Below are 26,907 nucleotides of genomic sequence, written 5' to 3'. Positions count from 1 at the left end.
TTTGAACAAAAACATTTCTAAAGGAAAAATTGTGCCTTTTTTGAGGTTTCAAAAAAAAATTAGTAAAAACTATTTATTAATGTGGGTTGAATTCTGAAGATACTTTTAGCCATCCCTGACAGAAGTTGCTCTTGCGAATAATTTATACTTCAAAATACCTGTTCTTTCTGCTGCTGAAGAAAACTAGATGAGAAGTGAGTGGTTTGTGTCTGTGCATAGTGCTTGAAGTATGCCAAAAGCAACTCAGTCTCCCATGGCTAACTTACTGAAAAAGAGCTACTGGGCCATCTTATCTCTAGCCCTGTTAGTATAACAATACAGCACAGTCAACCTAATTTAATGGAACTAATTTTAAACTATTTAGGAAATAAAGATCTAACTGCATCTTCTCTTTTTGATTTTGGAAAACAATTATTTCACCTACTGTATTTCAGTTGCAAACTCTATATAGCTGAAAGCTTGTTTTCTTTTTCAAAAATACCCTATGATTACTACTTAATTATAGACAGTACTTAGTGTTGTCGTGAAGTCATTACATTGTCTAGATTCTGCAAACATTTTATTACGTGTTATTAAAGTCAGTGAGAAAACTACAAATGCTCTTTAGCGTTAGAAAGACTGAGATAGATGGTACCATGGGTGAAATTTAATGGCTTTTTACCAACGATAAATGTGAATGTAGTAGTGTAAGAGGTGGTCTGAGTACAGCTCCTAATGGATAACCTGGTCTCCTCACAGGTGGGTGGCCAGCGCTAGGCAGTCCCGTTCATTTATCAGATGCAGCTGGAAAGGAGCGCACAGACCTCAGGTAGGGAATGGGAGAGGAGACCTGGCTTCTGGCGTTGGCCTTGGAGCAGTGAGCAGGAGACTTGCATGGACACACATGTACGCCTGCTGGTTGCAGTACCACCACCAATGCTGACGGCTTTTCCTCCAGTGCCAGAACAGTTCTGCCCGTGGGTTTAGAACTTGCCCTCGCCCCAGATTCACGTGCTATGGGACAGGAGACAGTGCAGGTCTGTGTGAACTGGGGTTAATGATACTGCTTTGATATTATTCCCCAACTTTAAGTGACAAAGGACCTGTAGTTTCAAACCAAGGACTTAAGGCTGTGACCTAATGTCAGATTAGAATAAAACAGATATTGTTTTTGGCCTTCAAGTGTGCTGAAATATTTATTATCCATGTTTGTTTTAATAAATATTGGGTAAATCAAAGAATGTTAAGAAAGAAGCTGGAGCTAAACTGCACTGTCCACAGAGGGGTCAGGAGTACGTTCTGGACAGAGAAATTTGAATTCGATCCACTGACTACAATATTTGATATAGTAGAAGAACTAATAAACTTAATTTATATTTCAAATATCTCAAATCAATACTTCCCCTCACATACTGTACATTCTCTCTCTTCCCCCCTCTCCCCAGGAAACAATTAAAACTGAAAAGTTAAGGAATAGATTGCGAGTTATGAGTAATGTAAATTTGTCATAGGGCAAAATGAAATACTACTGACAAAAAACAATCAGTGTATACTTATACTGAAGAATCAACCATTGCATTTTTATCTTGCCCAACACAGCTTTTAAAATCCTATACAAACTTTATCCTTTTCCCTGAAATGTTATGCAGGCTTCCTCAGCCTCAAACTCCAGTGGAAAACGTATTGGCTGTTTCTGTTCTCACAGTATATTTGAGCTAAACTGGAAGAAAAATGTGTGTGTGTATATATACACATAATAAAACAAAAACAAAACAAACAAACAAACACACAAACAAAAACAATACATACTCAACAATACTCTAATGAACAGTACCAGAGAACTAGTAGATGTAAGCAGAGGAAGAACCTAGATATGAAGAAAAAAATAATTGTTATTAATACAGGGATGCCTACCTGCACCCATTTGTAAAGCAGCAGTATATTGTGAGGAGTAGATCTAGAAAGATGCACTAAGGACAGGATCCTGTTGGGGCATGGTCAAATAGTGAATGATAGCTTCTGGCATTAAGGCTTTCTTCAGACTGTGGAGTTAAGAAGACCGCTGTTCATCTTTTGTTTGCACGCTGGCAGAAAGCTGCCATCCAGTGAAAAGCAGAAGAGGGATTTTCCCTGAAGACCTGACTAGCAGGAAGAGACAAGGTGCATTGTGAGGACCCTAACAACAACTCTTGCATTGCAGAGCTTTATCCTTAATGAATGTGGGCATAATTATCAGAAAGCTTCTGAATTATGCCAATAAAAACAAAGAAAAAGAAAAGGATAATAGCCACATTATTAGGAAATATTTTCATAAGCAATCCTTCTGGGGATGAAGGAGTTAGTGTTTGTGTCTGATATATTCCAGTGCTAGTGTTCTCTCTGCCAAACACTGAGAGCTGCAAAGGAGGAGGAAGGAGACAGTTCCACTGGGATTTAGGATGGTGCTCACAGCAGTCATGACCTCCTGTCACCACCATTACTGCTCATCGTCTTTCCTCATCTATTCTTATATGTGCTCAGCATCTCCGCCTAGTGACCTACACAAGCCAGGAGGGGAGGATTACACAGGACTCAAGAGTACACCCAGATCTTGTTAAAGCTGTTCTCTGCTTTCATGTTGCGCAGAAAACCTCGGGAGAGGAAAAGGGCAGAACTTTGTGGATTTTATGCTATATACGGTTTTATCATGACATACAGCAAATTGGCTGAACCAAATGACTTAGTGGCCATATAATCATATCACAAAGGGAACAAGCTTCTGGCATCTGTCCAAACTTGATGTAACAGAAGCTGACTGTATCTTTCAGAATACATTTTAATTCCATTCTTTTTCTATGGAAAACACTCTTGTGTTTCGTTTCAGTTTTACTCCTCCATGATAATCTCTGAGTTTTTGGGTGCTGAGCCTACCCCTGAATATTAAGAACTATTATTATTATTTTTTTTTCAAATGGTCTTATTTTGTAACAGGCTCCTCTCAAGTTAAATGCTCTGTAGATTGAGAACCCCGGTAACACCCGTGACAGAACAGCCATCGCCCATCACCTCCTCTCTGTTTTATTGGCACCTGCTCGTGTGGATGCGAGGCCGGACAAATGCTCTAGGCTGCTGCCTATGAGTTTCTTAGGATGAAGCCTCACCTGCTCCTCACAGCAATTCTTTTCCTGCCCTGCTTGCCTAATGCAATTATAGCAGCTTAAATTTCAATTTTATTTTATTTTTTTAATGTGCTAAGCGTATGAGTACACATGTTGTGTGTTATGAATTATGGTGAAGCTTCTGGACATGGGGCATCGAGACTGGGCTTTATATTCTATTAATTATGATGGTATTACAGCAATACCTGCACAATTCTCAAAAAGGTTTCTCTTCTGTTACAGCACAGTCAGTCCGCGTTAAATTGCAGAACCTGTTCTCTGGGAGTAAGCAGAGCATAAATCTCTCCTCTCCACAACTCACAGATAGGCTGAATGTCAGTTATACATTAACTGTGCATTTGTTAGTCAAAACCTGCGTATGACCACACAGTGAGGAAACTATGAACTATGTTAAAAGTGTATACTTTTGGAATTGACTTGCAACCGTTTGTCATTCTGGTGGTATCACTCTGCTGCATCTCTCCTATTTAAAGCATGTATATTTTATGAAGCATTAACAGACAAGCAAACATATAGACCACAAAATCCAAAGCCTGCACTATTCTCAAAAAGTAGCCATTGAAATGAAGAGAAATTGCAAGATCTGATCTCTCAATATAGTGACTCTGTATCTGTAAAAACAAACAAACACAAAAATTCTAGAGGTATATTTTAAGATACCAAATCTGAAATGTGATGTTTGTACATGTCATTCACATGAAAGAATGAATCCAGGAAAGAATCACCACGTTGAAGGTTAATTCTGCAGTGACTAACTGATGGGGAGGTAAAATATTGCTATCTGGTCTGGGTGGGGAAGGACTCTGCAGTATTAAAACTCCTTTTCTTTTGAGATATGTACAGTGGAAGAGAAATATAAAGTTGTTATACTTTTCTCTGTTCTCTTCATTCAGCTGTTTCTCTACTCCCCATTCATGATTCTGAAGGAAAAAAAAATGGAAAAAAGGGATGAAATCCACTTTTTCAGATCTAGCTTGTGGATTGGGTTAAACATTTTCAGTGGCAGAATATTAGCAGTTAATGACGCTCAGATTTTTTGATCTGTAGCTCATTAATAACTGTAACAAACCATTCTGGAACCCAGCTTCCCATCTTTCTATTCTTTTCCTGTGTTGCAAAGGGGAAAGAGCTGCCCTTGCTGGCAGACTGCAATTCCTATGGGACATGAGTGATTAAAAATGTAACTGGCTCCTTGCTGTTTTGCTGTCCTGCTGGAAGAATTATTTTAGGAGCATTCAAAGGAAGGAAGGCATGGTTCCATAAGCACAGTGTCTTTAATGATGCCTGTTAAATGACAAGCAATTTTCTGCATTGACAAAGAATAAGAGGTTTATTTATCACTGAAAATTGAGATGTTCCTGTCTTTCCCTCTCCCCTGCTCCTCACATCTCATTTTTACTTCTCCTGATGAAGGTTTCCACGCCTCTTTTGAGCCACACGGGCAGCGATTTCCCATGTGATACCACTGAAGGAGTGATGATCACCAAAAAGAGAAGTGAAAACGGTTAGAAATGAGCAGCTGGAGGTATGTACGGTGCGGAAGGAGGGTTTCCCAAAGTGGGTCACTGACAAAACAGATGCCTTCTCATATTGCAGCTCTGTCCCCTGTCCCACCTGCCCTCTCTGCACCTTGTTCCTGCCCGCTCCTCTCCCCCTGCTGTGCTGAAGGTCAAGGGAACTGCTGTGCTGTGCTCTGATGGGGGGAGATGATAACGTTTTGAAATGTTCTTTCAAGTCAATTCCTGATTGTGCTTATGTGGCAAAATCCACAACCCTAGCTCTAAGCAAGGGAGAATTGCCCCACAGTTCAATAAGTATAATGAGAAGATCTAGAGCCAATTAAAATGTGATGAGGCTATAGAAATGCAGCCAAGGTATGTGAGGCTAAAAAAACCTCAAACCTCTCAAATGACCCTCCCTCTTCCCCCAAAACAACAGATGGAAAGCATCCGATTGCCAGGACATTTGTGTCACAGTGAATGCTAGCAGCATACGTCAAATGAAACCTAAAGGCTCGTCTACCGAGGGCGTGAATTTAATGTTCCCTCTCCTGTGCAGAGGGCTACCAGAAGGTTCCTGGAGTCCAGTTCGTGTTTGCCTGGCTTGGCCTGGCTGTTCTGAACAGGACTAAACAAAAACGATGTAGAAGTATTACCAAATCAAAGAAGTTGAAATTAATATATTTATAATGACTTTGATAAACACCATCCCCAAAACTAAAGATTCTTAATGCACGAGAGAGTTAAATGGGAAAATGAATAACATCAGTTTTACCAAATATAAAAGTCAGAAACAATAAACAGTCCTGCTACTGTTCTGTCTCTGGTAACTTGCGTTAAAATATATATAAAGCATTCTGGGAACTGAAGCAATGCTTCAGTTCAATAAAACTAATGCAATTAAAGAGAAAGAATCCTGTTTTTCTCCTGCTTGCAATTTAAAATGAGAGCTTCCTAAAACTTGTGACCATTGCTGGAATCCAATTGAGGACCCCAGCTTATCAAATTCCCAGCGCTGGCACCATGCCTTTGAGGTATTATAAAGTGCTACTCATCCCACCAGCTCTGTCTATAAATGCTCTAGATAACTTTAAAGCGCAGACACCCCATTTTGAAACAGGCAAGTGTTCATTGTGAATCAAAATGGAGTCACCAAATTTGTGCTGCCTTCAGACAGCTCCTTTTTTCTGCGAGGCAACAAAGGAAAATGTGTTAGCACAAAAACATCTCCCTTTAACATTTTTTTAAACTTGGATAGCTTTGCAGGACAGCATACCTACACAAAGCCGCAGGTTTCTGAGACCCTGTAGAGCAAGCATCTTATTGTGTAATTCATCCAGGGGCTGAGAAACTGCCGGGCTAATGAGCTCTCCTGCAGCCTCTTCCCCTGCAGGTGCTTCCCTAGAAGCACTATCTTAAATCAGACACCTCCATGCCAGACGTAACCCCCGAACAAACAGCAACCCCTCCCTCCCAAAGTGGCTTAAGAAAGCCACGGCAGCACTAGCATCTGACTACGATGAAAGCACAAACTTCTTTTCCATTCAGTCAGTGGGAGCTGAATTAATTCCTCAGCTTCTTTAATGCTGGGAGCCATGTCTTGGGAATTCAGTACGTGAACATATTAATCTCTCTGATAGGCGATAATGCAATATATTACTGATGGGGGAGCCAGCACATTAGCACTGTGATAGTGACCCTGACCAGAAGATGACTGAGCGGGGAAGGAGAGAAGGAGCTGCTCTAGCTTGAAGGCACAGCCTCCACTTTGGCAGGCAGTCCTTCACTCTTGTCCCACTACTAATTTTCCGATGCATTACTTTGTCACTTGGGTATCCAGAAATGCTCATTAAGAAGGTTTGTGACAGCCTCTGATAATACATGTCTGTGGTAAAATAATTGATCCCTCTTTGCAGTGGTGATCTTTAACACTCGTAGGGCATGGTAGATTATTAGATGGAAGGCACTCTTTGATGGTCTCTAGAGTAATACGTTATCAGACAGCAATGTGCCAACAATCTATCACTTACAAAATCATGTCATCCCTGGAAAAGGGCCTGGCAGAAGGGGTTAGGGGAGGAAGAAAGTTTAATTATATTTGTGGAAGAAAAGGTGTCCTGAGAAGAGTGGGCAGCCTGATTATTTATTGGATGCTCAAAAGCACTCAACGCAATCTAAGAAAAAGATGAGGCTCTGAGATATGGTGGTTCACATTAATGTTACAGGCACTAGCCTTGAAGTCAAGTTCATGCTGAAGAGCAAAATTACCTCTTACAATATGTAGTTTACTTCTGAAAATGAAAAGGGCAAGAGATGTATTAGTAATGTTGGCATCAGCGGAGGCAGCTGTTTTTAGATATTTGGTATTTCAGGGATGTGAGTTTAGCATCGTTATTAGAAGTACAGCTTACTATATTCCTTTGCAAACTTTCCAACAGTGAGCAGATGGTTATCCTATTACCAGCCATTTGCATTTAACATATTGTAATGATTTATATACCACATGTCACCGAGCAAAGTGAAAACAGTCGGTGCCAACTAATTAGCTGAGTGTGAAGACGCATATCTCAATGTATATATCCTTATTGTAATCAGATTTTATCTTTTTGGTTGTTAATAGGTTTAATATGCAACATAACAGAAATACTGATGTCAGTTAGACATGAACCACGGTGTCCCTCCGTCATCAGGTCAGCGTTGTTATCACTAACACTTACACTGGTACTCCTGTTATGCTGTTTTATGAGTGATGGGACAGGGAGGACAGATTATAACAATCCATTGTGCTTCTCTACCCATCTTTCTTAAGTGTATTTCCAAGTACTTTATAAATCTTGGTACATCAACTACTGGCTCATTTACAGCTCAATGCGTGCCTACATAGGTGGAAGTGGGAATTCCGCACGGTAGAGAAGAAAGACACTGCACAGCACATATAAAGACAGAAATGGATTTAAGGGTGAAAATGAAAGCAATTGAGATCTTGATCACAAGGTCTTCCAGGAGGTTTACAAGGAAGAAGCAGACCACTACTGATATCTGCATAACCATCAAGTTGGAGGAAAGACTAAATGGTTCAAAGAAAGAGTGTAACTTCAGAAAAATGCTCTCCAGTGCTGGGATATGGGCATGTGTATGTACCATGTGTATGTACCATGTGCGTTGCATTGTCCATAGAATGTCCCAAGGCCTGCTCAACCTTAATCCATAGCATTAGGCAATGGATTATCAGCCTCTTCCTGGAATGTTTTTGGTTGTTTTGAAGCTTATGTAAAAATAGTGGTCATCACCTGAGAAATGTCAAAATAATCATCAGTGAATTAGAACTCTGTTACTCCTGAGTATGGCTGCATTTCCAACATAAAGATCATACCAACAAGATATTTCCTTTTATTAATTGCTACTGTTACTTGCCAGAAGTTGGGCTGTAATGCTGTGTGAATAACCAGGTACTGTTAATGGACTGACTCGAAAGCTCCAAAAACTCCACGGACTGCAGAAATTAGAAGTCTGGTTTTGAGTGGTCTCATATGGGAGTGGTAGTACATCAAGACGTTCTCCAGCTCCTGCTCCCTCCTAATGTCATTAGGATGCCTTCTGCCTTTCAGCATCCTTTCATTTTTACCACATCCCACAAAGCTAACCAGAACACGGCCTGCTCTCCTGCAAAGGGCTGCAGCTAACATTATGCTTTCCTGATGCGTCAGCAGTCAGACTTTCTCTTGGGAACTCTACCTGCAGTGTAACCCTTTGTCTCCTTTTTCCCTACCATACCGCTGCCTGCTAAATTCATAGCTTTGCTTTTTTTTTTTTTTCTTTTTCTGTAGCTCTGTTCATACTTTTGCATGATTGATATTATGTTCTATGAAATCAGAATTACAGTGGTGTTAAAAGCTTCCTGTGGTGTTCAGCCCAGTTAACAAGGTGTTTTATCTGTTTTATTGAGGCTTTTTGGTGCTGACTCATTTGCGTTACAGCCCTCAGAGATCGTGTAGGAATCATGATGATTCCCTTTACGCATGGTTCACTGGTACTGCTGGGGTACATTAATCCTAGAGAAGGACTCGAGAGTGAAGGAGAGGAAGGGTGTTCACAGACCCCATGTAACAGTTCAGATGAACAAGACTACAAGACCTTGGCCTTTATTATTAGTTTTCCAGTCTTCTGAATAAGTGTCTCCGTGTGACCGTATCACTAGACTTCCCTTGAAATAAGCAGAACTGTCCTGCCTTATTAGCTAAAGATGGCAGAGAATGAAAAAAAATGAGGTCTGTTTTTTCCTTTTTCTTTTAAATAGAAGCCATGACAGCCTCCTCACCGTTGTCCTCCCCCTTTCTTTCCTTCTTTCTTTCCTCCCTTCCTTTACTTCACTTGTATTCTCTCACTCCTCCTACGTGAAACTCATTGGAAACTCATTTGAAACTCTTCTGTTAAATACACATAGCTTCATGGAAATTACTCCTAATTTGCAGGATGGCATCTGAAACTAGTATCAGGACTGGTCTCTTAGTTCAATATTGAGCTTCACATAATGTACAGTACATCTACTATGGAGCTGTACTAGAGGAAAAGAAGTGAAAAGGCAGACACATTGACTCTCATAGTTTCAAACATTTCCCTAAATCATAGGTGAATGATGTCTCATTTCTGAGATTGGCAGAGAAAGAGAAATATCATCTGTGTCAAGAAGAAGCACATGGTTATTCTGGGTTCAGCTACTACCTTCAAAGACGCTTCATAAGCTGATCAGTGTCCAGGAAAAATCAGCTCCTAAGCATGTGTAATTAAGTACAAAAATAGACAAAAATAACTGCAGGAAATCTCACCTTGGTGATACTGGCAGAAGGGAACAGAATGCTAAATTAAACAACCCAACCAACCAACCAACCAACCAAAAAAAACAAAACAAGTTGGTAGTTCCTGTTACTTGTGGGATAGTTGAGAAATTTAAAACTTTTAACATGATGATATGTTGCACCACTCCAGCTTGACGTTCAAGCTGAAGGACATCCCAGTGCCAGGGACCATTTGTATATGTGATCCAGGAGATCTTTAAGCTTATTTCAGTGTTTGCATTAAATTGAAATCTTTTGAAATGAAAAGCTTAAAGGGAAGAAAGTTTATGCAAGATTTTGGAATCACCAAATTTAGGCAGAAAGGCTCTTTGGATATCTTTTCAGCATACAAAGTAATATAGAAATAATTCTCATTTCTTTCATCAGGACTTTCATCTCTACTTCTTTAATGTTCAATGGCAAAATGAATTATACTACAAAAAAGCTTGGTTCCTCTCCTCAGACACACTGATTCTGCAGGATATGGGGCTTCCTTGAAAGACAGATGAGGGAGATCAGTACAGAAATACTTGACATCTTGCAAAACAGGCCAAAAAAAGATGATCAAATGCAAATGAGGAAAGGTGGTAAGTGAAATCTGGTGATGTAAATCCACTAGTTTCAAAAGTGTATAGCAGAGTTAAGGGCCTTGTCAGCCTTCCAGACTCTAATCCTCCACTCCCCTTCAGGTCACTACAAGACTGGGCTGATTGCCAGGACTTATGTCACCAAGATGGCAGGGGGAACCAAGTATTATTTAATATTATTTGAACATGGGCAGGAGCAAAACCTTTCCTGGACACCAGTACTGAGTAAACCATTGGAGACTGCTAATGTGTGAATAAACACAGTAACCATTTAATTATTTCAATTCCAGATGATCCAAGATTTGTTTACAGAAAGTGAAGGACCATTTTCCTTAGTGACATATCACAGTAGATATATTAAAAAAGCTAATTGCACTTGGGAGTTAAAGATAAATTGACATGCTCTTAAATACACAAGTTTCTTTTTCTTCCCTATTCTCTAATGAGTTTATAATTTAATTGGAGAAATTGCTAGATTCACTCCAAATACTAGTGAAAATCTCAAAGGAGAACAAGCTGCTTATGCAACTGTTCTTGTAAAACAAAGGAGTATTCAAGTACAGTAAGTATATACTTGGAACGTGAATGGTATCTGGTTTGATTAAAAAAAACAAAACAAAGCTGAAAGCATGATGCTGACATTTCTTCCTATGATGGTTTGTTTTTGAGCTGGGTGTTAATGAAAATGTTTTCTGTTATAGATAAAGCTAAAGCACTGCTATGTATTATAGTTTCCACAGGGCAAAGGTCTGCTTTTGGGTATGTTACAAAAGGGCGTTACTTCAGCGTTATCAAAAGAGTGCCAGAAGAGCGTACCAGCTTGAACCCAACTGATCCATCCATGGAGGGGTGGCGTGGTACAGCTCTGGGCACAGGCTAAGGGTGGCCTCGGTGGGCCACGACAGCTTGGCCGGGGCACGAGGCCGCGTGCCTGCAGGCAGCGGGCCCCTCCGTCACAGGGGACTGCAGGTCAGGCTGACTAAACAGGCCAAAAAAAAAACCAAACCAAAACAAAAAACAAGCCCTGAAGTAGCAAATATGCTTTCCCTGGGAGTAATTTTTTCAGATTCTGAGGCGGATTAAATTTAGAAGAGATAATGTGAGAGCAAGAAACTGTTAAAACTGAGGATATTTTTCACGTATGTACTGTGAGTTAGAGGTTTCTATTACTGCTGGAACTGCAAGCGTAGCTGAGACAGGGTCAGAAAACCCTGGAGCTTAAATACAGAAGCTTCAAGGCGAGAAGAGTATAAAAATAAATTCCAAAGGGCTTAATAACATTGTATAGAGGCTGGGTCTTCTAGTGTCAAAAAGAAACTGTTGGCTCTTAGATCAAAAACTAATCATGAAAGAACAATATGGGAGGATATCTTTCTTTGGTTTAGCTAGCTACTCATTCTGTAACCCACTGGGGCATTTTTTTTTTTAAACTGTCATCCCAAATCATAGTTAATTTATGGTGCATAAATGTGCATGTTATTGACAACGTAACAGTTAAACCAAAAATATTTTGGAATGAATGCGGTTAAACCGTTAGCAGCCTGATCCAAAATCTGCTAGGAATCTTTTGCTTGACTTCAAAGGAATTATTATCAGCATTTTAGTGAACTTCTCCTACAAAATAAAATAAGATCGCTGTGCCTTGCAGCTTACTGTCAGCACTGTCCTTCGCATGGCATCTGGGATACGCGGCGCCCGCAGAACGTCCGCCACCTCACGCAGTGAGAGGAGAGGAACCTTCCTGGGGTTACCACACGGGGTGCCCTCTGAGTCTCTGCTGCGAGACGAGGCAAGGGGGGAAATGTCTACTCGTTCCTAGTTTCCCATCCCAGAAGACTTTATTTATGCATTAGTCGACCTTTCTAGCCATTAGGCCCATCTTGCTTCAGCAGTTAATTAACACAAGTGCCATAATTTAATACAGTTAATGCTACTTGATGCCCTTTAATGTACCTTCCATTAGTGATATTATTGTAGTATTACCCTGTAAATTAAAATGAGATCAAGACTAAGAGAGGCTCTCTTTAATTAAGGTACTGGCACACTACATCATCCATTATTCACTGGAAAAAATCACCCTGATTTAGTAAAGCAGACCATCAGTAAGTCAGAATTAGTTCACGTGGATTATTAGGTTTCTTGAATAATGTGAGCACAATGGGCTTGCTGAAATTGCTAACAACCAGGTTTCCCTTTTCTCATCATCTTAATAAACACGCAATGAAAGTGGTAAATTGAAGATGAATAAACAAGTAGTAATAGAGGAGGTGAAGCGTTCATCAAGAGCGCACAGATTTTCATCTCTAATGCTGCATACATCAGGATTATTTCACACCAAAGTGCAAAGCAATGACAAAACAAAACATATTAAGTGGGGCAAATGTCCTACCTTTAATTCATTGTGAAGTGTTAACTACCCCAGCATCTTGTACTTTAAATATGACAGCTTTAAGGTAGATGTTTTTCACTGGCATTCATCCTTAAAATGCAGTGTGAAACAAGTTAAATTTTATGCTGCCTTTAGAAATGTGCTATTATGAACTTTGGTGATTTTAACTATATTTAACTTACAGGTTATGTTTCTCCAGCAAAAGGACTAGCTTCAAAATGCGTCTGCTAGCATCGCTCATCCACCACATCAAGCCCTTTGGCATCGTCTCTTTGTATCCCCTCCTTGTGGAATCCTGTCTGGTCCAGCTTTATTAAATGCACATAAATACCTACGTCTCAAAGCCTTGAATATGAACCACCGTGGCAAAAAATTATTATACCTTGGTTTCCAGTTAACATCCTAGATTAATGTGCGAGGGCTGGAAAGTTCAGCTGAATCAGAAATGGGCACAAAACCACTTGTAACCCTTGCCCCCTCCCTTCAGTCACGTTCCCACGCCCACCGCTACTGCCCAGGGCACACCAGGGAGGGCATGGACTGCAATGCTGGTTTGGAGACTCTTCAGGGGGACCCTATAAAGCCTCTGGAAGGAGACCAAAAATAACCTGAACTGGCTGACAATGGCCTACTGTACGTTGCCTTTGGTGCAAACAACTAATCAGAGCATGCGTACTTACCAATAAGCAAGCCCATAAATTATTTAATGAGAAGGGCTCACTATATATTGAAGGAAAGTACCCCAAATCCCTAAAGAGCTGTTCTCACTAGCAGAAGAGTGATAAGAATCCACATGGATCTAATCTTGCGAGATAGTATTACATATCAGATGATTCTTTTAATGCGTATCCAATTACTGTAGCATTTAAACAACAAGCATCAGCAAAAGATAAGTTCTCTGTACAGTTATGTTTCATTTTTAGAGGTAATTTTTCACGAGATATCTGTACCCTAAATGTGTTTGAAAGGTTTCTGTTTCTAATTTGCATGCAATGCACCCTTTATGCACCTCAAATGCTTTCTTGACAAGGCACTGATGGTCTAATTGAGGTCAGACCAAGTTCCAGCATTCTGGGGTTTTCAAATGGGGAACAGCATTTTCTTAAAGTGTAAGGAACCTAAAATCCTGAGCTCTGATATAATCCCTCTGTATGTGTAACCTATTTGGAGCTACATGGAGAAAGGATACACATCAACTAGAACATACATGTTAATTTGGATATACTGGGCATACTTAGTATTAGTAAAGTATACTTAGTACTACTAAACTATTTTAAACACTATCTTAAGCTGTCCATGATCTACTTAGTCCTGCCAAGAGACTTCTAAAAAATAATAGATTTACAGTATAACTAATCAGTACAGTAAGAATTCTTAAAACAGGAATATTTACCTTGTAATTTTACACTTTGAATTAATGACAGTATGTATGCATATGTATTTGGTGTGGACAAAACATTGTAACTACACACAAAATCTATGGTTGTGCAAAAATGCTTACACATTCAAGTCTGTATGTGGCAGCAATTCTTTTGTATAAACTTAGAGGAATATTTTTTCAATAGATTACCTCACAGTAATTTGATTCTATTTTGATTTTATATATCTATTTGTATATCACGGAAATGCCTAGGAACCTGAAAGGCTTGTATAAAAACGGTAGAAAATGGCAAATTCACTATGGGAGTAATAGAAATAAAACCACTAGTGTTTTAAATAATCACTGTCTCTATTAATTTTCTATCATTTGTGTGTCTGGAAAAAATACCATGGCCTTTCAGGATACATTAGCTTGTCTGTTTGTTTTGATACCTAGCTTCTCTTAAAAAAATAAAGCTTTTAAAAAGGAAGATTTGAAATATTCTATAAAAGGTACACAGAAAAGGGAAAAAGTATGTTTGAGAGTTGGGCGAATTACTAATAGAGCAGGTCCCATTTGTTTCTTCTGAAAAAATTGTCATCCAAGACATGCTAAGGATATCACCCTCCTGCCTGAGGTCATCAGTCAATTGTTAGTTTGAGTTGGGAAGAAAATTTCCCGATAGGGATGTCATTGCATTGATATTATTTTTGGGTCTATGACACCTGATACCAGCCACTGCTTGCCACAGAGGGATTATCTGTCTTAAACCCGGATGAGTAATAATCTTTGTTATATTCAAATCAGTCTTATGCTCTCAAAAACACTGTTCGTTTTTACATTCTACTTCAGCTTCACTGCATTTCAGAGCTAATTAAAGTACAAGGAATGGACTCTCATTTCTGCTGCCTTTGTTGTTTGTACACAGTTTGCCCTAGTCCACGCAAGGGCTGTTGTATCAATCATATCTTGCATTAAAGGCCTGAAAAAAATTGTAGAATGGAATCCCTCTTTTTAGTTAACTGCCACTAGATTAGGTGCCAACTGTATAAAAACAGAAAGAGAGGTCCTGAAAAGTGTCCTAATGTCAAGGTGAATTCCTAAGCCGATGTAAGAAACTGTGAACACTGTTCTCTTCCCAACATCTAGGGCTTCCCAGGCTAGTGACATCAAACCCCCATGATTTAGTACCACTGAGTCAGAATCTTCTAGTACTATCAGAAACACACCAACTGAGCCTGATTGCCAATGAACATGTTACGGTAGATACTGTTGTCACATCTGGGGAAATAAACAGTTTTGCATAACCTCTGAAAACAAACACATGTGCTTGTTCCTAAAGGTTTGTATTCTCTTACCTTCCATATACCCTTATGTCTGAAATTGCATAAAAGTAGCGTGCCAGGTGTTGCTCATCTACGTATATTTCTCCAGTTGCTGGCCTAAGCAATCTTATCCTCAGATCCGTGATGGTAAAGAAATCTCGTAACTTCTTGGTTGTGTCAAGCTGGCCATAAAGAGAAGCCATGTTATGAAGCCGAGGTCCAGCAAAAAAAGCAAATCTATCTTTGATTTCAAAGTGGATTATTTTACTATTTGTCATATACCCAGTAGAGTATTCTTCTGTGCAAATGATTTCTAGGACTGTGTGCTGTGATAAATCCCTCACTGATTTTGGATCCATGTGGAAAGCATCTAAGCAGTCTGTGGCATAATATTGGTAGGGCTGCCATGTTCGTCCATAGTCGAGGGATTTCTCCAGGATCATTTGGTCTGGACGGCCAGATTCGAAGGTGATAACTATGTTATCTGTCAGCTCAATGGTTTTGTTCCAGGAGAGTGTAATATTAACGTGAAGAGGCTTTGGATAATCCTTCCAAGTTGTGGACTGCCAAAATGTGGAGGGATGCCTTCCTTCAAGATCAAACATCAGTTCCGGAGGATGAGCCAGTTCTTGGGTACTCGCATCACATTCATTATTGCACATGTAGGGATTCCCCTAGAAAAGAGCAAAACAGCATTACAAGAGGCACAGTACAGTCACTGTGACACATGAAGATGTTTTGTGCGTGGCGCATGAGAATTGCTGCTTTTTCTTCAGGCTTGAAACCCAGAAAGAAGAAATGAATGCTTGCAAGGATTTATCTTAAATCTTTATCTTAACTAGATTTATTCTGACTTTTGACCTGTTAAATTAAACATACATGCAAAAACACACATATACAGCACCTTTGCTTCTGTAATGTAAACATTTTCCTCAGTATGTTTTAGAGAAAGAAAATAGCTTATTTACTCTTGTATCGAGCTTACATGGCAAGGTTTTGGTAGTGTGTGTGGGTGACTTGGACCAGCAATCTAGTCACAAAGACCAGGAAGAGTAAGAAAGTGTTATAGTTCAGTAATTCTGACTCTTAGAAAGATGCAACAACCAGAAAGAATTTCTTTTTAAATTAAGAAAGTTCCTCAAGAGCTCAGTTAATAAAAGAAGTAATATTAGGTCAAATGTTTTGAAGGCAGCAGTATAGTCCCTATGTACTGTATAAGAAACAACACCCAGTACAGCTTCATGTTTCCTTTCACCTGGGTGTGAAATTAAGCATGCTTAACTCTGTTCCCAGCCTAACACTGTGTTCCCTTAAAACATTGACACTCTTCACCAAAAGTCATTAGAAAACAGTGCACCACAAGCTCTGGGGCTTCATTCAGACTTCTGCCATCTTATTACAGGGTAGCAAACTACTTCAGGAAAGACTTTTCATGAGGCACAGGCTCCAATTTATCAGGACAAGATAATCCACCACTTGATTAGGTGGGAGATGTCAGCAGCTCCAGCTGGAACGCTGCCAAGGTGGCTGGAGGTCTGAACTGTGGGCTGAGTTAAAAACAGCAACAAAAAGAGCTTGCCAATAACGCACAGCTTTTACTGCTACTTGTCCTCTGTAGCAAGGTGAAAGTGAATTATTCTCTTCCTGGCCTTTTGATACATTAACTTGCACACTACAATCTTCTGCTTCTTCACAAAGGCTACTTTGTCTGCAGATCGTGAATATCTTGCATCAGTCGCCAAGATATCAGACCCTGTAGGCTGCACTGAATCATGTCCATCTAATTTAGGCTTTCAACAGTACATTAATATTTTGCTACTTGTTCATTCTACATTTGTTTCGGAGAACAATTGCTGCTCTGTATGTTTCTCTGTGCGTTCAGTACGGAAGAAGCTATGCCTTTTTTCACTGATGGTCAGAACTGCTGGGGAAAAAGTTGCACATGTCTGTATCTAGCAGCACTGAATATAGGCTTAACTGTAGCTGTGATTGTCATTAATCAGACTTCTCCTCACCTACCCCGATAATGGAACAAGCCCTGGTATGATAATCAACCTTTTCTTTTCTTATAATTACAGTTATTGCTCCTCTCCATCTCAAGGCCTCAGGGCAATGAGGCTGTTCAGTGCCTCACTGTGTGAAATGAGCTTCAAACGTGTTTCCACCTTGCTCACTGCTCTGCTCCATGGCATACTCCCATGAAACAAAAGAAAAAGGACTTAAGCACTTGCTTTGACCTCCCCACAGGCTTAAAAGGCCTTAAAGCACTAAGTGCTTAAAAGGACCTTAAGTCCTTAAAAGGACTTAAGCACTTGCTTTGACCTCTCCCACTTCCTCTAACCTGCACAGGGAAATACTTTTTTACCTGTCACTCTCTCTTTCCTATTAATACCGCTGAATCCTAAAACTTACAACACAGAATCACAGAATCATCTAGGTCGGAAGAGACCTCCAAGATCAATTCACTGAGACTTGAAGTTAAGGAAAAAAAGCGTTATCTGAAAAGCAGAACAGTGCTCATTAAACTGAAAGATTCAAAACATGTAGCTGTAACTGAAAATATGATGTAAAACATGTCTATAATAAGTTCCTGTTACAGTTTTCCTGATTTCAAGCTCACAGTTACTATTTCTATTCCTTCCTTTTGAATAAAACAGTGAAAATCAAAATAAAAATAAGTCTTAAGCAGAATAGATAAAAGACTGAATTTTTTATTACTTAAGCTCGATTTAATGTACCAGACACAAACACAAGGACTTACCACCTTACTTAGACCTTTTCCTTTCCTTAGGAAAATTCTATGTGCTGTGAGATCTGCAGGGTTCCATACACTTTGAATAGTGTAAATCTGATTTTTGCAGTAAATGCTCACAATTACATAAGCCATACCTCTCTGAAGTTTCCTAGAAAAACTTCATGGTCACTTCAGTCACCATGAAACTGTTGCATACCTATGATGTATATGCTTCTGCCATCTTTTTGGCAAAAGCCACTTCATTGAGAGGTCATGGGTATTGAAACATAGCAAATAAATTGGATTGCAGACATGTGTTAAGCATTGCTGAGGGATGGCTTTGGTTTCTTACAGCGCAAGCAGACAGTGAGGCTGCTGTGATTCATGTTATAAACTAAAAGCTACTCTGATCCACTAGCCCCTGGGTACAGGAGGAGGGATGTTTTATGACTCTGAGCAGGTAACCCAGATTGTATGGATATAGCGAATGCTAAAAATTAGCATTTGCTTGCTACTGAATGGTGCTCTACAGCTCTGTGGGCACACAGCTTTTTGGGAAAGATGGCACTACTCCAGTTAATGGCAGAGTATAATGAGACATAGGTCAGAATGACAGTGCTCTCCTGCACCTAAACCATTACCAGCAATAACATCAGTGGCACAACTCTGCCGAAACCCTGGTGTAAGAAAAGCACTGCAAATGAGACTCCTAGTAAAAAGCTTTTGGCATATCCTCCCCAATAAACTGAATTATTCTTTTAATCTTATACCACTCAATTGTCTTTTAAGGTACGAATAATTTGATGACACCAAAATAACCAATGTGGAGTTCAGTGTCCTGAAGAGGAAATTAGGAAAAACAATAAGCAAATGCAAGCTCAAAAAAATAAATGTCCTGAATTCTAGTACAGGGAGGGGGAGACAAATGGTATTGATAGGTAAGTTTCCCCTCTGCCTCCTGGCATGTCAGTCATTGATGTAATTTTGAAATATTTAACATGACTATTGGTTCAGAGGCTTAGAGTCAGATCCCATTTTCTCTACCAATAACTTGGCTTTAAATTGTTTCTATTTAATCTTAAACATAATTTACATGTTAAGTCATATTTACATTATCAAACCAGCATAAAGATGTCTTACTGTACATAAAAGTCCCTCAGTACATATTAGTATGAAAACAATTAATTTAACTGGGATTAGTTATGTATTTTAATGTCTTCATCTCTGTGATAATCCTCTTTAAGACCTCTATCTCAGTAAAATGAATACAACAAAGAGAAACTATCCCCTGATTTGTCAAAACTAAGCACATTCTGTGTTGGAGATATCTAAAAGACCAGAGCATTAGCAGCGGTAAGTAATTTTGTGACCAGCAGGCTGCCATAAATACATCTTAATTTAAGTCCTCGGAGCAACAGCTTTTCAGCTGGACAAGGTGGAAAATATTTATAACTTTAAAAAATGATATTTATGCCATTAAGAGATTTCTAAATAATTAAACACTAATAAATACTTCTAAACACTTTACTGCCAATTAGCATAAAAGGTTGCTGAGGCCTTCCCAACACCACTACCATCTAGAAGAAACCCACTATTTTGCTGTACAGTAATTGGAGATTGGTATTAAATAGCTCCTTGCAGGCAGTCAAGTTAAGTTGCTATTATTTTTTGTCACCCATGGAATTCAAAATATTACCAAAACTGCTGCTGTTGTAGTTCAGAAGTCTGGACTTTGGAAAGTGACTGTTTGCAGGTGCTACCCTGCGTCCCAGGGGCCTACAGCTGTACCACACATTTTGATCCTGTTCAGCCACAAATGGAAAAGGCAGAGTTATCTAAGAAGCTGCTGACTAGGACCGACTGGTCGCAGGAGGGTTTCCCCTCAAGAAGCTGAATTTGGTTTGTGTTCGCACACAGTGTCTGTGTCAGTGAGCTCGGAAGTCTGTCGGAGGTACTCGGTGTTGTGCAAGGGGCCTGCAGGCCCCTGGGCGCTGAGGGCCGGGCTGATGCTGGCACCGTCCTGTCTCCCTGCCAGGCCTTACGGTGTCTTACCAAGTGTACCCATGGGCACAACTTGGTGACGGTGACCCCTGACTAAGGATTTAGGATAAAAACAGACATCTAGCAGTAGTAGTGTGATCTTTGAACGTCACCAGGGCAGCCAGCAGCAGTGCTGCAGCTACTATTCAAGGGTTAAAATACGATTGCTGCCTCTCAGGCAAAGCCTCCATCCCGGAGACCCTTCAGTGGCATATACACAGGCTTAGGGCTTGATTGAAGATGTTGCTTCTTTCAATCTGCTTCCTGTCCACACTAACACCTTATGGACCTTTTTACTCGGGAACAAAGACAGGGAGGCTTAACCTTTCTTCAGCGTGAATATTGGAAGCTGTATCACAGATTACATGCTGTAATAGACACCTGGCTAAATCCCTGCAGAGGATTATAACTTGCATTTTCAAACTGGTGAAGGCTGCTGAGGTCAAGCAGGCCAAGATTTTAAGAAGGAGCAAAATAAATTTTCAAGAAGCAAGTCACAGCAACCGATTTTTATACTGCTGCCTCAAGGTAGTTAGCTCAGATGTGCTAGACAATAAATAAATATAGTCTGAATCAAACGTGGAGTGAGGCTGTGCAGTAAGTTACTGCATTCAAGTCACACTTTCGGAAATAATAGAATATTTCTGTTTTCCTTTCCAAAAGAGCATTTCAAGTTTTCCACTTGGTACCACGCTGTACGTTGCAGATGACTAATTGGACAGTAACAAGTGATAGCAAAAATTGCCCTAATGCTTATGTTTTCCATGTGATTTCTAGTCATGTGTTTACTATTACACAGCCAGACTATGAAACCATTAACTGGGAGATACTACTCATTAGGAGTCCTCTGTCTAAGGGCACATAGTCAGTGTAGTCGATTGGCAAGACACAGAATCCGTCGCATAATAATTCATGTTATCACTACATCCATTAGCCAGTTTGAGAGTATCTTGGTCAATGTCTGTAGAATTATTGTTGTGATGAATACAGGGATGGCTGTAGACGAGAACAATTCACCATCAATAACCTTGCATCACTGCAGTGACAGCATTTAAGTTAAAGTGATTTCAGTTAAAAAAGAAAAAGTGCTAAAATCTCAGTGGAAGATTCGATGCTCTCACAGAGCTCCCAAGTGAGAGGCATTTGGATGGTCAGACAAGCACTTTGAACTCTGAGCTGCAGGCTGCACACTGTGAATTCACCAAAAACAGTAAAAAGAAAGTAAAGGAATGTTTAAATCAATAACTTCTGGAGAGACTTAAAAAGATTAAACCAGGGAGGATGTGACTGACCAAAAATAAATAATAATACTTAACAACTTTGTGCACTTCTAAGCTTGAAAATACATTGCAGATTATTGTCCTGATCCTGAAACAAATGCAGTGCAAGCAGGTCCTTAAAAGTCAGATTTTTTTTTTAAAGATATTTAAGTCTCTAAAGATCTGGCACTTTGTCTTGTGGAACGTAGGCTTAACTAATTAATCTTCATGACAATAGCTCCATGAGGTAGGGATCCTATCCCAAATTTACATATATCTCAGAATAGAGAGAAATGCCGTTGCATGATGAACTCTGTAATCCCTGAATATATTGCACTGTTTCTTCTAAAGCCTTATGGCAGATCACCTCAAGGCATTCCTGGTACCCAGAGTAGTTCTCAGATTATTGTTATTAGATCATCCCTCTCTCTAATACTAGTAGCTGAAAATGTATCATAGGAAAAACATTTTAAAATTTGCATCACCATTACGGGAAGACTGTATTTCCCTCTTTCCATGGCCCTTCTTCACTGTGTAACAGGAACACAGGGCATAATTTGCTTGGTGAAAAGAGGGAATTAAATTATATCATCTAAATCTGTTCGGGCTTCTGGAATTTTCTAGTTCACAGGAGAGTTACTGAGAGATTTAGCAGAACTATTACCATATCACCATTGGTATAATATGATCACATTTGCAAAGGCACTTAATTCCTATCAGAACATTATTTCTTTTTAGTTACTCAAGATACTTATTTTTCTAAATGCTTTTCAAATTACTTGACTAGTCTAATGGATTTTTGTTTCCTCTGAATTAACTCTGCCCACTTTTTCTGGGGAAAAGCCTGCTCATTCCCAGTTGACAATTTTATGCTTCTGAGGCGATCTTTGACTTGGCAAACTTGCTGATGTTATTTTGACCACTTGGTGACTCTGGCATTAATGATACTTTATGGCAGATCTACTGACACTGACCCAAGTGTATTTTTGTTGTTTGAGAAACTCAATATTGGCATTTTCCTCTTGTGTCAGCAGGTATCTGGCAATATAATCACTTTCCTATTTATAGCTTTTGTAATATCATGAGGTGCATACCACTGGGACCCCATTGTGCTAAGCTCTGGCTAAACAATATGGCAACAATTCCAAGAAAATCTAGGTTTCTTTATATGCTGGACGCATATTTGGGTTTGAGCAGCTGAAATCACAGGGGACATAACATCCATTCCTGTCAGCATACTGGCACTTGTCCTGGCAAAGCCAGCCCATCTATTAGAGGCCTCCTCAGACGTAGCAGCAGAGGAGATAGATTGCCACGGTCCTGCTCAGCGGTTTTCTGTGCAGTTTTGTTAGATCAGCTCATACAGCCATGCTGCCACCCTGCAGGGTCCCCAGCAGGAAAGGGTGCCACTCACGTTACATTGAGTGGTCTGATACAGATCTCATCTTCCTTGCTCTTTTTGATTATTTTCCATTATCCATGAATTTAGAATGGGAGCTACTGAGGGAGGGAGTCAAAAAAGGAAATGTCTAAAATATGACAGTTGAAACGTGCCATCTCTGTGCAAGGAAAAGGCCATGCAAGGGCAAGCTGGTGTGGCCTTACTGAGGGATGGTCTCAGTTACCGTGGTGGATCAGAAAGGGAACAGGGGCATTGTGACAACTGAGACATTAAATCGTCTCTGTGATGGCAGAGGGAATTGGGGTGCTGGGAACACGAAGAAAATCTCAGTATTTTATTTATTTTATTTTATTTTATTTTATTTTATTTTATTTTATTTTATTTTATTTTATTTTATTTTATTATTTCATTTGGGGTAGAAATAACTGCATTCAGATTTTTGGTTCACAAGGGATATCCGTGGATGGCAAAAAGACTGTGAAATGTGCTGTGAGGGCAGGGTGTGCCCCATCAGGCCTTACGACCCTGACCAGCCCCACATGGACCCCCTGGCCAGGCCCTACTTAAACTCAAGCCAGGGCACCTATCTGATTTTTTCTCCTGGGGGGGACTTCAGGTTTGTGTTATAGCCACATCTCCTGCTGCTCCTGATGGGGCTCTATGGATGACCCTGCTCCAGCCCTTGCTGTGCCTGGGGCTGTCAGTGGGCTTGCTGGGACTCCTGGCCATGCAGGATGTGTCCCTCCCCTGCCACCCCCCCATCAGTAAGGGCACAACTGGTGAAGGTGGTCCTCTTCCCCACTGTGGGGCCACTCTGCTTCTGAGCAGTTGTGTGGAGATATGCTCTGAGTGAGGAGATGGAAATAGCACAAAGATCCCTAGCTTGCCCTAGGCAACAGTGGAGCAGGTTTCGACTAGTTGAGTATGAGATGTAGAAATCTTGTCTTGGGAAAAATTTCAGGAAATGTTACAGAGTGAGCAAACTGGAGCATTGCATTGTAGTCTGTGTGGGCTGTTGCACCCTGCTGGTGAGGGTGGACTACCAAACCCTCTTGGGTAGGGTGGGTGATTACTGCAAGCTGTGCTCAGCTGGTGCTTCTCTCTGTGCCAGACGTTTGTGAGTACCATGCGGTTCTTTTCTGGTAGATAGCATAAATAACTACTCTGTTTTTATTTCACTCAGACAAATGATGAAATGTGCCTCGCAAGTCATGGAGGCAGGTGGGATGTGGTGGCTGTGACTTCTGTGGAAGGTTGCTCTGAGACTTCTTATGGGTTCCTGAGGAAGCTCCATCTTGTGTGGTAGGGTTTCCTCCTTCTTCAGGACGACAGCTCTCAAGCAACATCTGTGAAGACTCATTGATGTCATAGGTCCTAGCAACTGAGTACCTTCAGATACAGGCCAAGAATTTCAACTTGACCTCTGTGTACATCAAATGAAGCTAGCAGAAGAGAGAGCTGATGTGGTGTTTATCGGAAGAGCTACTATGCAATGTTTGGTGCAACATTCCCCTGAACTGCTTTCAGCAATTGCACCTCGGTCAGTTCTTGTTATAGACCATCCATCACAGCTCTTAAAAACAGTCACGTATATATTAACTACTGTAGGAGGTTGAAAATAAGCAGTGCAGAAACACAATTAAAATCATTAGTTATTGAGAAATAAGCATGATGTTTTATAATGAGTTAAATGAAAACTACATGGGTCATAAAAGCAGAGAATTATCATGACTTTTGTGTCTCTATTTTAAAGGGAGTTACACTAAAAACTGTTTTTCACCAAGGTCTCACTGGTAATCTATATTATGCCAAGGTTTTTGCATATAATAGGATAGGCTTCCATGCAGTTGATAATACAGCTGGACAAAAACTTGCCATACTGAAATTGTCACACAACTAGTTAAACGTTGCATATATTTGATTACTGAGAAAGATGCACAAAACCTGCACTTTTTCTCTTTGCCATGGTATTTTTCAATCCAGAAGGCTTCTAAAATACTATGTAACCCATTAATGTAGCTTCAAGAATTAGCTGACAGTCCACCAAAGCTGACTGTTAGAGCTATTTAATAGCAAACAGCTGTTCTACAGTATCCAACTATTTAGAGTGAAACTGAAGGCTACCATATTTGATTAAAATTTCAAAAGTATTTTACATAGGCAGGATGCAATAATGTATAATGCAAAACAGAAAATAATTTGTAAATTATCAAGGCTTTTTGCTTATTCCTACTATACCTGAATATTGAGTAACAAGAAAAGTACAGGCAGTTGCTATAAAGATGAAAAAAACAAATGTAAAATGACACCCACTTAAGCTCTATACTTCTGACCTCTGTGCAGGTTCTAACTAGGTAATGAAAGTCTGAAATGCTAATGTCCTACTAGGAATGTGTAAAAGTAACTTAAAACTTATTCAAAAATTTATTCATGTGGTTCATACAATAGCTCAAGTTGCATGTTTGACTTGGCTGGCTGAATAACGTGAAAGGTAATAATTTATAATTAATGCTTAATACTTTGGCAGTTTTCAGATTCAGCAAAGCTCAAATTGCAGTTAGAGCCCTACTGTATCTTTAAAAATAATGTTTTGCACATCAGAAGCTTTGAAGGCCACATTTGCAAGGCTGGCATAGGGCTGTACACATGCAGACGTGCACAGGGAGGAACCTGTGCTGCAGGTGCTTGCTTGCAGCCCTACCTTTCCCTTGCTGTAGAACAGACCAAGGGCTTCCAGATGCTACAGCAAATTTCACACTAAATAAGAACAAGGCTATTCTTTAAAGTAGCACAAGCTTGGCTAGCTATTTCTAAGTTGCAGGGTTGGGGGCTACAGGAAGTCTTGAAAATTTCCTACCGTGCCATTTTTCTGGTCCAGCACCTTGCAGTGGACCCACTGGAAAATCTTTCAGAGCAGTATCTTTGCTGTGGGCCCACCCCAGCCTCTAGCCAGCATCAGCCTGCAATCTTAACAGAGTGCTGTTTGCTCAGTCAGTCCCTCTTCCTGTGCTCCCGCTGGTGAGCTGAGGGGCTCCAAGCTGGCAGATCTCAGTTTGTCTCCAGAGACAGGTTTCTTACAAACTTGGAGACTCCCACTTTTTTTTTTTTACCACCAATTGTGCCACCTCTATACCTAGCAATTATACTACTGTGTGGTGAACAAGATGAGAGGGCTGAAGTGTCTGGAAAGCAAGGATTTATTTTCTCAGTCTGTTTTCCATTGATTCAAGTCTGATCTGATGTACTCCTTGCCTACTTGAGTGCCAGAAGGGATACAACAGCTGGGGACAGAAGTGAAGTGGTGTAGATTGAATGGCTTAAGGGCAATGTGAAAATGCACCCTAAATTGTGAACAAAGAGCTAAATTATGCCTAATCTGTCACATTTGTGCTTATCTGTAAAAAGATCATTTATATATACAAATAGGTACTTGGATGTGTGAGCGTTATTTATGATGTAAAAAACTATTCCTGGGGCATAAATGTGTATTGGACTTGGGCACAACCAGTTCTGTCCCAACAAAATTACTTTCATTACTTGTTGCCTCAAGGCATCATTAGGATTTTATTATTCCAAAGGACAGCAGGATTTAGGACAGCAAATTTGGGTTCTTTCCTGCACGTGTAAACAGTACCAGCAAATGCTACTGAGGCCTGCACTGAGGATGTTTCTTTTGCAAATTCTTTGATATAAATTCCAGTGTAAAGGATTCTGTTTTTTCTATATGCATTACTTTTCCCTCTCTGTATGCATGCAGGTGTCTGAACGTGCTTCAGATTCTTTGCTTTACCTGAAAATTTTATTCTTTCCTGTAAGTGGAAGAATACTAGAACTGTGGGATATGCTATGCCTTGAGAGTACAGCTGATTTTGGTGGAAGGCAAGTTACATTATTTCATTGTGACTGTAGGTTTTACATTTTACTCTGAATACTGACAAACTGTCATGATGAAGAGTGATATTACAAAATATGTTGTATCAAGCTATACTGATTTACACAGACTTCATACAAAACCATTTTCATGCACTGAAACACAAGTCCCTGTACTAAAAAGAAAAGGGGGGGGGAAGGAAATGAAATCCAAACATAACTGGCTTTGTAAAGACACATTTCTTATTGAAGTATTCACCCTTGGGGAACAGATTTTACTTCCAACTTAAATGCTATCTTCTTGCCTAAATGTACAACTAGAACAAATAGTCATGTGTCTAGTCTTCATAATCTGTGGGATATTGACTATATAACATGGTGAGACAATGAGCAGAGGAGTAGCAAATCCTCCATGGTATTCCTTAATGGTTGCCTGTCACAAACCACTGTTTGCTTTAATAATTTTCATG

At 40.0% G+C, this 26,907-nt stretch overlaps 2 protein-coding genes and 1 long non-coding RNA gene across 12 annotated transcripts in view; 2 read left to right on the top strand and 1 right to left on the bottom strand.

Annotated features, from left to right (window-relative positions):
* VAV3 (vav guanine nucleotide exchange factor 3) overlaps nt 1-1,155 on the top strand; it is a 275,359-nt gene extending 274,204 nt beyond the window's left edge. Inside the window, exon 52 of the mRNA XM_048066888.2 lies at nt 739-1,155. The gene's annotated coding sequence lies outside the window, so the exon portion shown is untranslated. The remainder of the gene's footprint in view (nt 1-738) is intronic.
* Nucleotides 1-26,907, bottom strand: part of NTNG1 (netrin G1) — a 157,573-nt gene that overhangs the window by 73,713 nt on the left and 56,953 nt on the right. For all 10 annotated transcript variants that reach the window (XR_010833357.1, XM_067001731.1, XM_067001732.1 and 7 more), the window contains exon 3: nt 15,166-15,806. Coding sequence is in view for 9 of the 10 variants with exons in the window: in XM_067001731.1 (XP_066857832.1) it covers nt 15,166-15,806 (641 nt within the window). In the remaining variant the exon portion in view is untranslated. The remainder of the gene's footprint in view (nt 1-15,165; nt 15,807-26,907) is intronic.
* LOC136791399 (uncharacterized) lies at nt 1,844-14,206 on the top strand. The gene is made up of 3 exons (XR_010833359.1): nt 1,844-3,401; nt 4,551-4,662; nt 12,632-14,206. It is a non-coding gene; the product is annotated as an uncharacterized lncRNA (long non-coding RNA).

This window comes from Anser cygnoides, chromosome 8 (assembly GCF_040182565.1).
Source record: "Anser cygnoides isolate HZ-2024a breed goose chromosome 8, Taihu_goose_T2T_genome, whole genome shotgun sequence".
Classification (NCBI taxonomy): Eukaryota; Metazoa; Chordata; class Aves; order Anseriformes; family Anatidae; genus Anser; species Anser cygnoides.
Note: the sequence above shows the minus strand (reverse complement) of the source record. Positions and strands in the feature narration are given on the sequence as shown.